General features: G+C 43.2%; 1 protein-coding gene across 2 annotated transcripts in view; it reads right to left on the minus strand.

Annotated features, from left to right (window-relative positions):
• Positions 1–13,689, minus strand: part of Efnb2 (ephrin B2) — a 43,353-nt gene that overhangs the window by 16,554 nt on the left and 13,110 nt on the right. For both annotated transcript variants that reach the window (XM_040281712.2, XM_005316995.5), the window contains exon 2: positions 4,879–5,162. In XM_040281712.2, coding sequence (XP_040137646.1) covers positions 4,879–5,162 — 284 coding nt within the window. The remainder of the gene's footprint in view (positions 1–4,878; positions 5,163–13,689) is intronic.

Consider the following 13,689-nt stretch of genomic DNA (forward strand, 5'->3'; position numbering starts at 1 on the left):
CCAGGACTGCCAGACCCCAGACCTTCAGCTCCTCGGCTCATCTGTGTTAGTGGTACGTATGTTTACTTTCTAAGCACCATACTCTACAGTGTCTGGCAAGATTTTGACAATTACATTACAAAAAGAACTGTTGTAGGGAAGGACAGAAATGGGTTTAAAAGCTTACACTTAGTAATTATGTGCAAGTTAGCAAACATGAATCTCCAACCCTAAGTCAGGATGTAAGGGACAGGATGATTTTGCTGTATCACTTAGCCTGATCTATGTTAGGATGGAAGTGTGTTGCTTTTGCCACATTTACATGTAAATAATCCACCAAATGAAGTGCATTATCACTTTATAGAAGTCACGTATTCTTATGTATTTCAAAAGATATCTAAATACCAAAAGACATTTGAAAGCTCCCGTAACTTATTTTGCTAGGAAAGAGATGACAGCACATTTAGTATATGTTCGTGTCCCCTGTCATTCCTATTCCCCAAACCTAGATCCATAAATGAAAAAACAGCAGAAGAAAACAAACATACATACATATGCTCAATCAAAATAAGGAGTAGGATCTACTGTTCTGCTTGGGTTTTTACAAGTGTTGTTTCATTCTATTTGTGTAAGCATTTACTTGATTTTGTGATTTTGCTCAAAAATGGAATACATGTCCAAAAAAACTGCAAAAGGTATCTGTGGAGCCTTCCAATTTTGCATGCTCTTATATTAAAAAAAAAAAAAAAACAAACAAACAAACAAACGGACAACCAAACCAATGAGGGGCCTAAGAAATGGCAGTTCCTCCAGAATCCTTCCGTGTTTATCAAGGAAGGCTGGAAAGTGAGGGCTGACTTCCAGAAAGACTACTGTGAACACTTCAGGCTGAGCATGTGTGTACACATAACAGAACAACTATCAACCAAACAGCCTTTAGAAATGATGACCTACAGGCTACGCCACAAGACCACGTCCTGGCTACAGGTTGACAGTCAAATAATGCAAAAGCCACATTAAACTAAATGGGGAGGCACTCTATGAATATTATTTTATCCACAGCTCTGTTGTGGTCACTGTGCACTTAAAATGCACGATCACAAAGGCATCCGCATCTCGCCCATCTCTGATTCACACAGTTCTGGTAGTGTGACGGAAATCTCTGTATCTTGAAGGTTTTATGCGAAGGTCATAAGCAACCTACAGGACTGCCCTCAGGACTGTGTGGCAAAGACCCACACACCCAATGGCCGCGCCACACAGCTTGGGATTATTACCTTTAAAAAAGATGGTAAGCCAAGCAGAGAGGGCCTAAGGGACACTGTTTGGATGAAGGACAGGGAGGCAGGAACACTTTTAATATTAGTTGGAATGTTTACTTATGTCCAACACAGAGCTTCCCTTGAAAATGGGAATCAGCATGAACATATAGTTATTTCACAAACATTTGCACAATTTTAAAGACATGATAAAAATAACTGGAGTGGAGAACAGGGGCTTATCAGACCATCTTTGAATCATTTAATAATTAGATTTTTATTATGCAAATTAAGCCCAAGGCTAATTAATGAAACAGGTCACTTGAAAAAGTCAATTGTAAACATGAAGAAAATCCATATATATCATTTTGCCACATGTCAAAGCAAATAATCATCTATGAGAAGTATTAATGAGGATATATATCATTTTATTATGTCATTTCTTAAGAGAATTTAGTGGCTATTTGGTAGGATTAAAATAGTTCTCATTAAACAGTAATATTTATTTTTAAAACTCAAAGTGTGATGACTATTTTAAATTGGGTAATTCTACAAATTGAATGAAGAGTCTTTAAAGAATTCAGAGTAGATCCTGCCCGTGTCAGCTGAGAGGAGCCACCTTAACAAGGTCAGGTTTAGGATCCTGTCCAGCCATAGACAGCCTGGACCTAGAGGAGACTGCTATTGTTCATCTGAACAATAACACCAATAATCAATGTATTTTCTAGAGAAGGAAATTAAAGTTCATAGAAATAAAGTGACTTTCTTATTATGCTCAGGCAGCAGAACTAGGATGCAGGACTCCGGGCTCCTGGTCCAATTATTCCAAATCTCTGTTCCCCTGTGGAATCACAGACCCCAGTGTAGTCCATGGGGACTGTCCCCGGGGGGTCCATCCCACCCCCAGTGATGAAGATGCCACCAACCAGACACAAAGGTTTGGAGTTAAACAGAGTATTATATTTCCTAGCAATTCAAATGCCCATATTACTGTCTCAAAGAGAACAAGTGCTTTCAGGAGTTAAAAATACACTTGTAAATCTGGTTATTTTCCATCATGCTACCAGCACCATTTTATGAGTGTACCATTATAAAAATCAATATCTTCAAACATTTACTTTCCTTCTTCTGAAGAAAGGCAAAGAGTCTGACTGTGACCCTGTGTGTGCGCACACACGGGTGGGCATTTGTTTGATATAGAAATTAGTAACTTTTACAAATCCCTTAATTATTTTGGTGTCTTGGAAGTCTTGAAGAAAACAATTCAAAGTCAACATTATTTTTTAAGACTATTTTAACATCTGTTCTTCTAATTTCCCATTTCCCTTCAAGAGAGATTTGTGTATTGATGAGCTTTGCTATAGGGTGGGTAAGAAACTGGCTTCTGCTTTTTCCTAAGCATCTGAAATGCCCTCCTCTGCCTGCAATGTAGTAGAAACCTTTCAACTCTGCTAAGGTGTCACTGGACTTCCAGGCCAATTTCTGAGCCTGGGCACTTACCAACCCTGGGGCAGTCTCTCAACAGCCAACATTCAAAAATCTCCTCCTTTTGCAAATCTGCAACCCTCAATTCTGTTTAAGATTCTTTTATCTCAGTTCACCCCATGGTTTTGCACTGTAAATCACAATTCTAAGCAGAGTTTTGGAGGCCAGAGTAGCTCAGCTACCTGCAATGAACCTGCTAATGTGGCATAATGAGTTTCCAAAAAAAGAAAAATAAAGGATGCCATTATTGTGTAGATTATTATAATTATAAATTAAACTATGCTTCTAAATACAAATCTCTCATGCATTGATAAAAGCTAGCTATTAAATGCACTACATTAAGCAAAGAGATGTTGGTAAACCATTTATTTATTTGCATTTCTTGTGTAGTATTTCAGACTAAAGGTTACGCCTTTAATGTTTACTGAAATCCCACGTGCACTCAGTGGGATCTTAGAATTCACAAAGCCATCTTTATGAAGCCATGAACTAAGATAAGAGAGAGAATGGGTGAGGGTCTGTTGGCTATCCTCCATGGCTGGGTCAGCAGGCAGCCTCAGGCGTAGGGACAGGCCTTCACCACCACGGAACATCAATCTAGTGCACCCACTCATCAGAGGCTGCCACTTGCCATCTCTACCCCACAGGGGCAGAAACCTCTTCCTGAATTCACTGCAGGTCATTTTCACTATCAATGTTATGCTAGGCATTAGGATCCACTGAAAAAGTCTTTACATGGTCTTGAAAAAAAAAAAAAACACTGTTCAGCTTACGAAAGTTTGGTTTTCATCTATTTTACCTTGTAACTATTGTGTATTGTCAAAGATTTCCCTATTATTTTGTACACTTTACCACCCCATCTGCTTTGTTTCATCTTGGAATGCTTTTATTTTCATTTTATGATAATTATTCCATTAAATACATAATTTACCACTTTCTCCTTTTCTTTGTTACTTATTCTTGGAAAGCTGCTCTCTATGTATCAAGTTGGCTTCAAACACAGGTTTTTAGTCTTTGTAGCATTTCGAAGCAACAGACAAGATAATTAGGTACCCATGACCACCTTTTTTAAATTCCTAATGTAGTAAAACATACATATTATGGAGCACTGGATAAATATTCAGTGAATTATTGGTTCTGAGCTCTAAAGAAGCCGCTTGTACATGGAGAAAGCCAGACCTTTAATCTGATCACCAAGCAGTAGGGGAGCCCAGCCAGCAGAGGCAGTTCCCTAATGAGCTCAAGTCTACGGAAACAAATGGAGAATTCCACTCAGTTAAGAGTATAATTTTAAACTGAAAATTTAGGGAAAAATATTTCATTGCTTGAATCATGCACACAGCTGTCTGAGCCTCCCAGACTCCACTCTGACAGAATCCAGGGCCCTGGGAGCAATCTGGGCTTGGTGCTAGCTCAGGGTGCACACAGTAGGCCCATGTTCAGGGTGTCCTCGTGGATTTGGAACTCACAGCCTCATGAGTTTCCATCAGATATAATCCAAGAACTCTGTACCATCTATTCCTGAAACAATGTTATATTTATGGGGAAGGGAAGTAATTCAGTGAGAAAACTAGGTTTTGCTTTACCCTTCAAAATCTGGTTTTAAGAAGTCCATGTATAATGGTGCTTAGTCTTGCAACCCTAAACCTTCCAACCTATGAGATCCATCTTCTCCAGGCTGGCACCGTCATGCAGGAAGTCATCATTATGCCACCATGTCCAATGCTGAGTCCCTGACACTGAAGCACTGTCACCAGAACAAACACTGAATGGATGGATGAAGGGACAAATGGATGGGTGGATGGATGGATGAAGAGAAAAGGCATCGCATAGATTTACCCATCAAAATCTCATCAGTGGTCCTTAAAAATGGTTTTGTCAGTAGAGCTGCTGAGTATATATTCATTTAATCCATTTATGTCAATACTGTAGGAATCCCAAGATGTTTTTTCCCCCTTTGGGTATTTATATTTAATTAATACTGTTACTACAGGGTCCCAAATTCAATTAAAATTTCCTTGAAAAAGTGGACAACTCTTCAGCAAAGATTCTCACCCAACTATTTGCCACAATAATTTTAAGGAAACAAAAATTGATACAAACCTATTTAGCTTATCCTAATTTCTACAAAATAAGGAAACACAATTATACTTACATATAATGTAGTAATCTTTGTTCTTCTGAAATTCTAGACCCCAGAGATTAGGGCTGAATTCTTGAAACTTGATAGTAAATTTCACGTCTTGGTCTGGTCTGGCACAGTTGAGCAGAGGGGTATTTTCCTTCTTAATAGTGCATCTGTCTGCTTGGTCTTTATCAACCATATAAACTTTATAATATTCATACTGGCCAACAGTTTTAGAGTCCACTTTGGGGCAAATAATATCCAATTTGTCTCCTATCTGTGGGTATAGTACCAGTCCTTGTCCAGGTAGAAATCTAAAATATAAAAGAAAAGCCACTGAGTTGATAAAACTTAAACAGTGTTAATGATATGTTAACATCAAGCCAGACACTGCCAATAATCCCAAATTGCAACTTCTTGGATCCACACTTTTACTTACTGAAAGTCTCTTTGTTCATCAGATCATCATTGAGACTTTTTGTTTTGTTTGCAGGGCTGGGGCTGGGACCAGGGCTCCACACAGGCCGGACAAATGTATTTAGGAACTAAGCTTCAAAAACCAAACAAGAAAGCAGACTCCTTCTAAGCCGCAGGGTCAGGCAGCCTGCTGACATTTCGTGGCCACCTCCTCCCTCAGAATAGTTCAGTACTCCTTTGTGTAGCTTTACAATAACTTTTCCTCCAGGGTGAGTCAGACCTTCCCACCTGTTTGTTATTTTTTAACCATTGGCAATTTGGGTTTATTGGGCATGCCACAGAGATCTCATCCATTCCAGGGAACAGTGGGTGCACTAAGACTTTGTTGTCCTGTTGGTTTCCATTTGCTGTGGATGTTAATTAACAGACAAGTTTCATCAGGAATGTTTCAAATTACTTATCATAATTAGTCAGTCACGGATCAAACAATGGGTTTTTTATTACACTGAACAAAAGAAATGTCTTACAAACCCATAAAAGATAACCAGAAATAATTAGTCCTACTATTGATTCACCTGCAAAATGAAGAGTCCTCTACTTGCAAGGATAACAACTTCAGTCCTTGCTCTACATAGCTTCTCCCCTCCCCTGAGATGTATTTGCTCCAATTAATTCTTAGGGGCAAACCTTTAGAGCTAAGGCTACTGATACAATATCCCTGGTTGCACACACCTAAAAGTCTCCCTCCTTCCTTCCCTCGCTAGTCATGCTGCTGAAAGATCTTTCCTAATGGGGAGTTTCTCTGAGATACTGAAACAAGAGCTTCCTAATGAACATCCTGGTTCAAGTACTAACACTAACAACACACTCAGAAGTCCCGGGCACTTATAAGCAGCCAGGCCTGTGGGCTCATTAAGATATTAAAGCCTGGGAAAAAAGCATTGCCCCGGAATCCTTCCAATGCAAGGTTTTATTTAACCAGAGAAGCCCACCAGCCACGATGTTGATGGGCCAGGATGCACCCACAGAGATAAAGCAAGGGGTACAGGCACTCCAAATTTCTAGTCCACACTGAAGTAACCGTGTATGGTTTATGCTAATGAAGTATTCATTTTCTGAAGAGTACATCAGAGTGGCTATGAAACAGCCATGTAATATGATTATATTATAGCTTTGTTTTTAGAAACCAATACTTTTATGGTAGGAAAAATGCAGGTTGCACATGGTGGCTTGTCACTCTCTGGGGAATGTACAACCCCAAAGAGAGGGCTGTCCCCCCTTAATGTGGTACCTTTAGCAAGAACATATAACATTCATTCGTCCATTTATTTTTTTAAATATTTATTTTTTAGGTGTGGATGGACACAACACAATGCCTTTATTTATTTATTTTTTTATGTGGTGCTGAGGATGGAACCTGGGTCCCGCCTGTGCTAGGCAAGGGCTCTACCACTGAGCCACAATCCCAGCCCTCATTCATCCATTAAAAAAAAAAAAAGTGGAGAACAGGAATCATCTAAGACAAAACCTTCCTACAAAGCAGAATTCAAAATTAGTACATCTGATAACAATGACAGACTCTAAACATCATGTGTGCACTGCCGAAGAACTCTCTGGAACTTCTGACCAGGGGTGCTCACCTCTCAGAGAGGCCTCTCTGTGCCTTCTAGGCCATGCCACAGCTCCACAGAGAGACACTTCCAACTCTAACCTGGGGAGGGGTTGGCGGAAGCTGGGTGTCCCCAGGCGCCTCCCCTCCTGCAGTCCCATTCCCTGTGAAGGGCTGCATCTGAGCGTTTGTGGAAGAGGAATTTTCGTTTTTTAACTGCCCTCCCCACGGGACACTCAGTGATTCTGAGGCGTCCTGTGGTTAAAGAACAGGCCCCGTGCCTGGCAGCAGGTACAGGAAATTCCACGGGATCAAACTGCTCTCCTTCTGAAGCTGCTTTGTCTTTTTGCTTACTCCTCCACCTTTGCAGGACATCTCCACCTTTACAAAAACCAGGGCCCCTGCCCTGCCTGGGGTTCCCACCCTGCTGGCACCCAGGGACACTGCGTGGGAGTGACCGAGTGTCGGCACCAGCATTCCTAAGTAACCAGAGGAAGCCCAGGCCTGCTCTACTCTGCAAAATTCCGTGGCCAGGTGGGGCCACTTTAACCTTCTATCAACTGCCCGGAGGGCTTCCTGGGCTTAGAGGGCAGCTCCTTCCCAGGCCGGAGCAGCCCGGTTCTAGGTCAGCCTCCCTCCCCAGCTGTGCGCCTGCGCAGCTCTGGAGCCCATCACAGCCTGGCCAGCAGTTGGGCTTGACAAGCTCTGAGCTCAGAACCTGCCAGGACCCCTCCTTCCTGAGGATGCGCTCCTGCTGCAGTGAAGACCCCCGGAGGCCCCCTGTCCGCCCAGGAAGGCGCCTGCTCTGGACTCTCCTGCCGCTCACCAGGCCCAGGGCAGCTCTTGCTGAGCTGGATAGAGGCAGGTCAGTGGCCCATGGCGCAGGGGCTGGTGCGGCTTCCTGGACGACCTGGGCATCTTAGGCCATATTTTGCAGAAGGCACAAATCACATAAATATTTAATTGGCTCTTAACTCATTTTGCAAACAAGCTACACTTTCTTAACACAAAAGTTTTAATCCAGTGTATGCAGTCCAGCTTTGTCTAGGACTGTGTCCTAGCCAGTGACAGGAGGCTATGACCCATGGGACGTCCAATCAACATGACAGTGCAGGGGAGGGGGGGGTTCAGTTCAAACAAGCATATCTGACACGCTCATATCAAACCCTGACAAAACCCACTGTCCCTAAAGCTCAAAAAAAAAGTTAATTACCTTTTGAGTATATTGTGGCAAAAAGGGGGCGGGGCCTCCCAGAAACTGGGCCCTCCCCGAAGCCCTATTTCCTAAAGCAACAGGGTCTCAGTGAAGGGCACAGCAACCTACTCCTTGTCAGATGCTCTCAGAGAGAAGAGGTCCTGCCATCAAAACTTCAGCTCCTGAGGGCAGAAGTCTGGCTCAATACTAAAGAGCAGCGGCCCAAGTGGGGGAGACGCCGAATGAGACGGCATTAGTTAGTTGAAGAAAAAGGGAAGTGAACCACCAACGGGGGCCACCATACACGCATGCAAGTCAAATCAGGGCCTGCCTGCCGCAGACTGCTCGCAGATCACAGGCCTGGCAGGGATTCTAAGACGGAGCCACGTGGAGTTTCCAAGCCATGTCACCCAGGGCAGACTTCTGACCCTTTCTCTGTAGAAGGATGTGTATGAATCCTATGCAGCCTTCTAAAATTCCTCCCCATTTAAAATACACGGATTAGCCACTTCCAAAGTCACTCACCACGCCAACACGGCAGCTGCTGGGCACTTTCTGGTGGGTCAGCAGGTCCACAGAGCTCACACCACACACCCCAACCTGCAGAGCAAGGGGCAACCCTGGCGCCCATGAACCGGACAGGGGAAGCCTGACCCTCCACCGTACAGTTCTCAGTGCCTTTTGAACTGAAGTCCAAATCTGGTTTTGTGAGATACTTGTTTTCCTAAATTAAGCTTTTTATAGAAAGCCATGAAGCTAAGGAAAATCAAGAGAAAACCAAGATGCAGCGCAGGCCTGTGGCTTCCCACGGAGAGCTCCAGGGGACCTGGGGGCACGCACAGCACACACCGCTGTGCCTGAGCGCTTCCAGCGCTTTGTGGCACTCATCTGAGGCCCTGGCTCCTGCAGGCGGCCACCTGGTATCCTGCTTTGCCCCAGGAGGCCAAGAGCCAAAAGGAGAAGAAGAAATAGGCCGACCACATGGAATTTGTGTTTTACAGGCCATGTTACAGATGCATTCCAGACCATTCATGTAAACAGCAGATGGGAGATGCAAACCAAAAGGGGTGTTTCTTAATAATAATACCATTTTCAAAAATGGAACACAATGATTCCTATATGTTAGAATCAGGTCAGTAAACAGTAATGTTTTTGAAGCTAAGGGTTTTATATTCGGATTCTGTCAGTTATCATGTGTTGACTTGGAAAGTGTTAAGAAATCATCTGGTGATGACAACTGGTTACCTTGAAATTACTGCATGATCATTCCATGGTGGATGATAAACACAGATTTCTTTTGGTGAGCTAAGCTTCATCTTGAACCCAAGCCAGCTCAGCGAAACCCCCATAGTTACAGCTCACACCACAGAAGGAATGGAGCTCTGGTTAAATCTTGCCCCAAACAGTGGTCACAGAGAGGGCCATTTAATAATGTCTCTTCATTAATGTCTGTCCCTTGGTGCTTCACATCCTAGACTGGAAAGGCGGAGCCAGGGGGGTTCCCCTCTGAGCCTGAGGTCAGCATGGGCAGCCTGTGGTGTGCATCTTCCTGCCCTGGGAACCTCAGAGCCCAAATAGGCAACTCCTAAGGTCTTCCCATGAGTCACTGCCAAGCAAGACAACAGATGTCATGACCTTGAATCAGATACACAGACAACAGAAGATGGGAAAAAATGGAATCTCTAAAGTGGGGTTTCCAAAGCTAACTTGCCTTAAAGTAAATTGACTTGATTTTAGCGGCTATTTTCACCTTTGGATTACCTATTGAATTTAATTCAAGTTTTTAAAAGTTATTCGCCAAACTAGACTCCAATACTCCCACATGGAATACTTTGGATGATAAATCTAATAATCTAAATTAGACATTAATATTTAGTAATCTAAATTAGATCTCTAATAATTATTAGACATTTCAACTTCAGAGTACTAATTGTAAAAATTCTCACTGCCATTATGTGACATAATATTCTTCAATGTTATAGATGAGAACAGAACAGAATTAATAATAAGGCAAGAGCAGGGCGTTTTAATCAGGTGGAACCCAGGCTGGTTTAACACAGGGCAGAAGGTACTGAAGGCACCATCAACGAGGCACTTGGGTTCCCAGGCCACCATGTATGAGTTCGGGGACAGGGTAGATCATCTTGCTTTGTGATGTAGGGTCAGGGTCCTTCTGTTGATCTCTACTGCACCCCCAGGTCTGAAGGGGGCCTGGATTCAGATGGAGGCAGCAGTCACCAGATCTCTTTCTGAACCCACTCAGTGCAACAGGAGGACCCAGGAGAAGCCAGTCGATGAGACACCAAGGGACAGCTGTTCAGGGACCGTAATGTCACACCCTTCCCTTCTCCCACCAGAGGACACTGTGCTGTCACTGCTCCCTTCACCTTGCCCCCTCCCACACTTCCATCGACCACACAGAACGCACCTTGGTAGAGACAGCCCGTGACTTATTTGGCCTGACCACCCAGGCTAACCTGGAAGAAAGCCCACCAGTGGCCACCGATGCACTACTGATTTAGTTCAGTAAATACTCATGAAGTTGAGTTGGGAGATGGCCTGGTGGGTCTCCTTCGAGAAATGGTGGATACGTGGATGTAAATAGCTGTCAGAATGTGCCAGAGTTACCACACAAACAAGGGTGAGTTTGTGTTGGTTCTCAATGCAGAACTCTCAAGCTGACAAACGTTGAGATCAAAATAAAAAAGACACAGACAGGAATGACCAGTTTCTGCATCCAAACAAAGAACTAGGTCAGGTAAAGCACTCATGCAGAAACAGCAGTGTTTCGTGCAGGTGCTGGGGGAGGGCTTCTGTTCACACAGGGGGTCAGCTCAGGCCCAGAGCCACAGCTAATACCACACACAGAAAGATCTATTTAAATAAGATACTTCATATTTCCACATAATTAGGGCAGGTATCAAGCACACCAGGAATAAGGCCGGGCTACTCATGTAACACGACAATGCAAACCCTGCTCTACTTGCTGCTACAGGTGGAAATGAGTAAGTGGGGAGGTGGGAGGAGACCCCACAGGAAGTTTCTCTACCTGCAAATCACCAAGACTTGCCCATGAATATACATTCTGTACTGCAGAGAGTCGATTTTATTTTCATTTCAAAATTATACCATTAGAGTTAGTCAAGCCTCTTGTAATGACATTTTAGTCAATAATGGGACCAAATATATGACAGTGGTCCCATCAGATTTCTGTCATCTAGTGACACTGCAGCATCTTGTGTGTAAACATGCAACAATGCTCAGGTGACAGAACCGCCTAGTGATTCTATGAGGCAATGCAGGGCTGCACGTGATCACTTTAAGTAAATGGACTATCTCAGTGGAAAACATTTTACACATATGTAAAATGTGTGACATGTTGTCCCGATTATTTTGCTGACTACACAGAGACTAATATATGCAGATGGTTACATGCGGGGCCTCTACCTGGGCTGCTGTTGGCTGTGGGATACAGAGCTAAAGAGACTCTTAGGTTTCTGTGGTTTTTCAAAGTTCTCTGCAATAAACACTCAAAAGCTTTTGTATGCAGATTGGAACATTACTTTTTAAGGTGTAACTTCAAACACCAAACAGTACTATCTTCTTGAACTAGCTCTCATAACTGATTTTTAAAAGACATGTCTAAAATATTGAAGGCTTGGAGACATTTTAACTTTTTGATGCAATTTCTTAGAAAGAAAATAAATGAAGTTATCATAGTCTTAACCATGGCCTATGCAATTAGTTTACAAGTCCAAAAAGCTGGAATAACAAACCTGTATTTTCCAACAATTTATGCTTAATCACTGAGCGCCACAAATCTGGACATTGGCTTCTATTTCAAGGAGCCCGAATCCTTCCTAATTTTACAAACAGGTTCACCCTAGCAGTTAGCAAACCTGAAATCAATACTAGCTTTATTCCCAAGCCAGTGTTCTGCATTAAGTATGCTGTGAATTTACCACATTTTGGAAAATGTACTTTTTCCTTACAAATGCTTTCATTTTTGCTTTAAATAAATGTCAAAGACTATCAGGAAGAAAGAAAACCAGAGTGTGAATTGGTTTGTTTGAAATCTGAACAAGGACATGTCCTTCAATCTAGCTGTGGTTGGTGGGTCCTTCTAGTCAGTCCCACTCGGGTGGCACGATGCTCAGGAGATGCCCAGCACTTCTGGCCTTCTGCATCTATCTGGGGCTAGAATAGCTTACACAAAAGACCCAGGTTCCTTTCACAATTGCTCTGTGCACCAGGGAACACAAATACTCTCAAGGAATGGCGTTGCACGTGAATTTGATGGCACGTCATAAACAGGTGGAATCTTGGGTGTTGCGTTTCTTCCATTTAATACTAGAGTGCTGTCACAGCTTATTAAGATTTTCCAGAAACGCCCCACACAGAGTTCTGTTATAAGATGAATCAGTGAAAGTGGGACCAAGGATGACCCAGGTAGCGACTTCCGTAGGAAATACTGGGGAAACATTTCCCTTCTTTTGTGGAAAGCACTTTACTGCCCCCTTTTGCACTTTAACTTCAGAACAAATTTCCACGCAGACTTCTCCTGAAACCAGAGCAGCCGTGGGGTGTAGCTACTGGGTGTCGGGTTCACACAGACCCGGGCTACCAGACACCACTGCTCAGAGTAACAAGTAATTACCTTGAAACTTCAGGCCAGCACACCACTGTCTTCTCAGTGGCTTTGACCTCCATGAAGTGAGGCAGCCATGGAGGCTGTAGTCAACACTTTCTGCTTTAATTCAAGTGGGTATGTGTGGGAAGCACTGCCTGTTTCCACAGGTGCCCCTTCTTTCACAGTTTTCTAAAACAAATATCATCTGCAACATGAACCCCATTTAGCCGAGGACAAGGGAAGGGGCCCCAGAGCAGCCTAGACAATTGGGGACATTAAAGTGTGAGAAAGGGGAGAGCAGGAGTGGGGTGTACATTTCAGACTTCACACCAACCACAAGCAAAACCTTTTCAAGAAAAGAAAGATGAGAAGCCCAGAAATTCAATTGCCTGGTGAGCCCACAGGCCCACAACCAGTTCAGCGGCTCTCCCAGGTGAGGCGCACCCGGCCTCCTCATCCACCGCCCACCGCGCACTTGGGAAAAAGGAATTGAACTGGAGTCCAAAGGTAAGTTTTACTTATCGGAATCTAATTTGCAGCAACAGAGCTGGAGGGCCCACTTCTTGGCCCAGTGACCTCAACTTGCATCTGACGGGGTCTGCGTGTGCCGTGGTGGGCACTTTTATTGAAACTTATCCATTTCTCTCTGTCAGTCTACAGTTACCAACGACTCCAAATAATATTAAATTTCACAGCTCACAGTGCTGCACAATTGAATGAAAACTGACTCCTTTAGATGTTAATCCTGTTTTTTATTTATGACATAATGCTCAAAACACTGGTGGCTAACGTAAATTTTGTTTTAAAATGCTCAAAGACAATATTCTTATGGTTTAAACCATTTTCCAGGAAAATAACACAAGCATTTATTGCATTTTTATCCTTGCTGTGATTTTCAGTGTCATAAAAACCTCCAATTCACAGAGGGGAACGTCTCTTGCAGGCTGAACCTGAGAATATATGCATTAATCACCTGCAAGTCATATTTCA

This window comes from Ictidomys tridecemlineatus, chromosome 6 (genome assembly GCF_052094955.1).
Source record: "Ictidomys tridecemlineatus isolate mIctTri1 chromosome 6, mIctTri1.hap1, whole genome shotgun sequence".
Taxonomy (NCBI): domain Eukaryota; kingdom Metazoa; phylum Chordata; class Mammalia; order Rodentia; family Sciuridae; genus Ictidomys; species Ictidomys tridecemlineatus.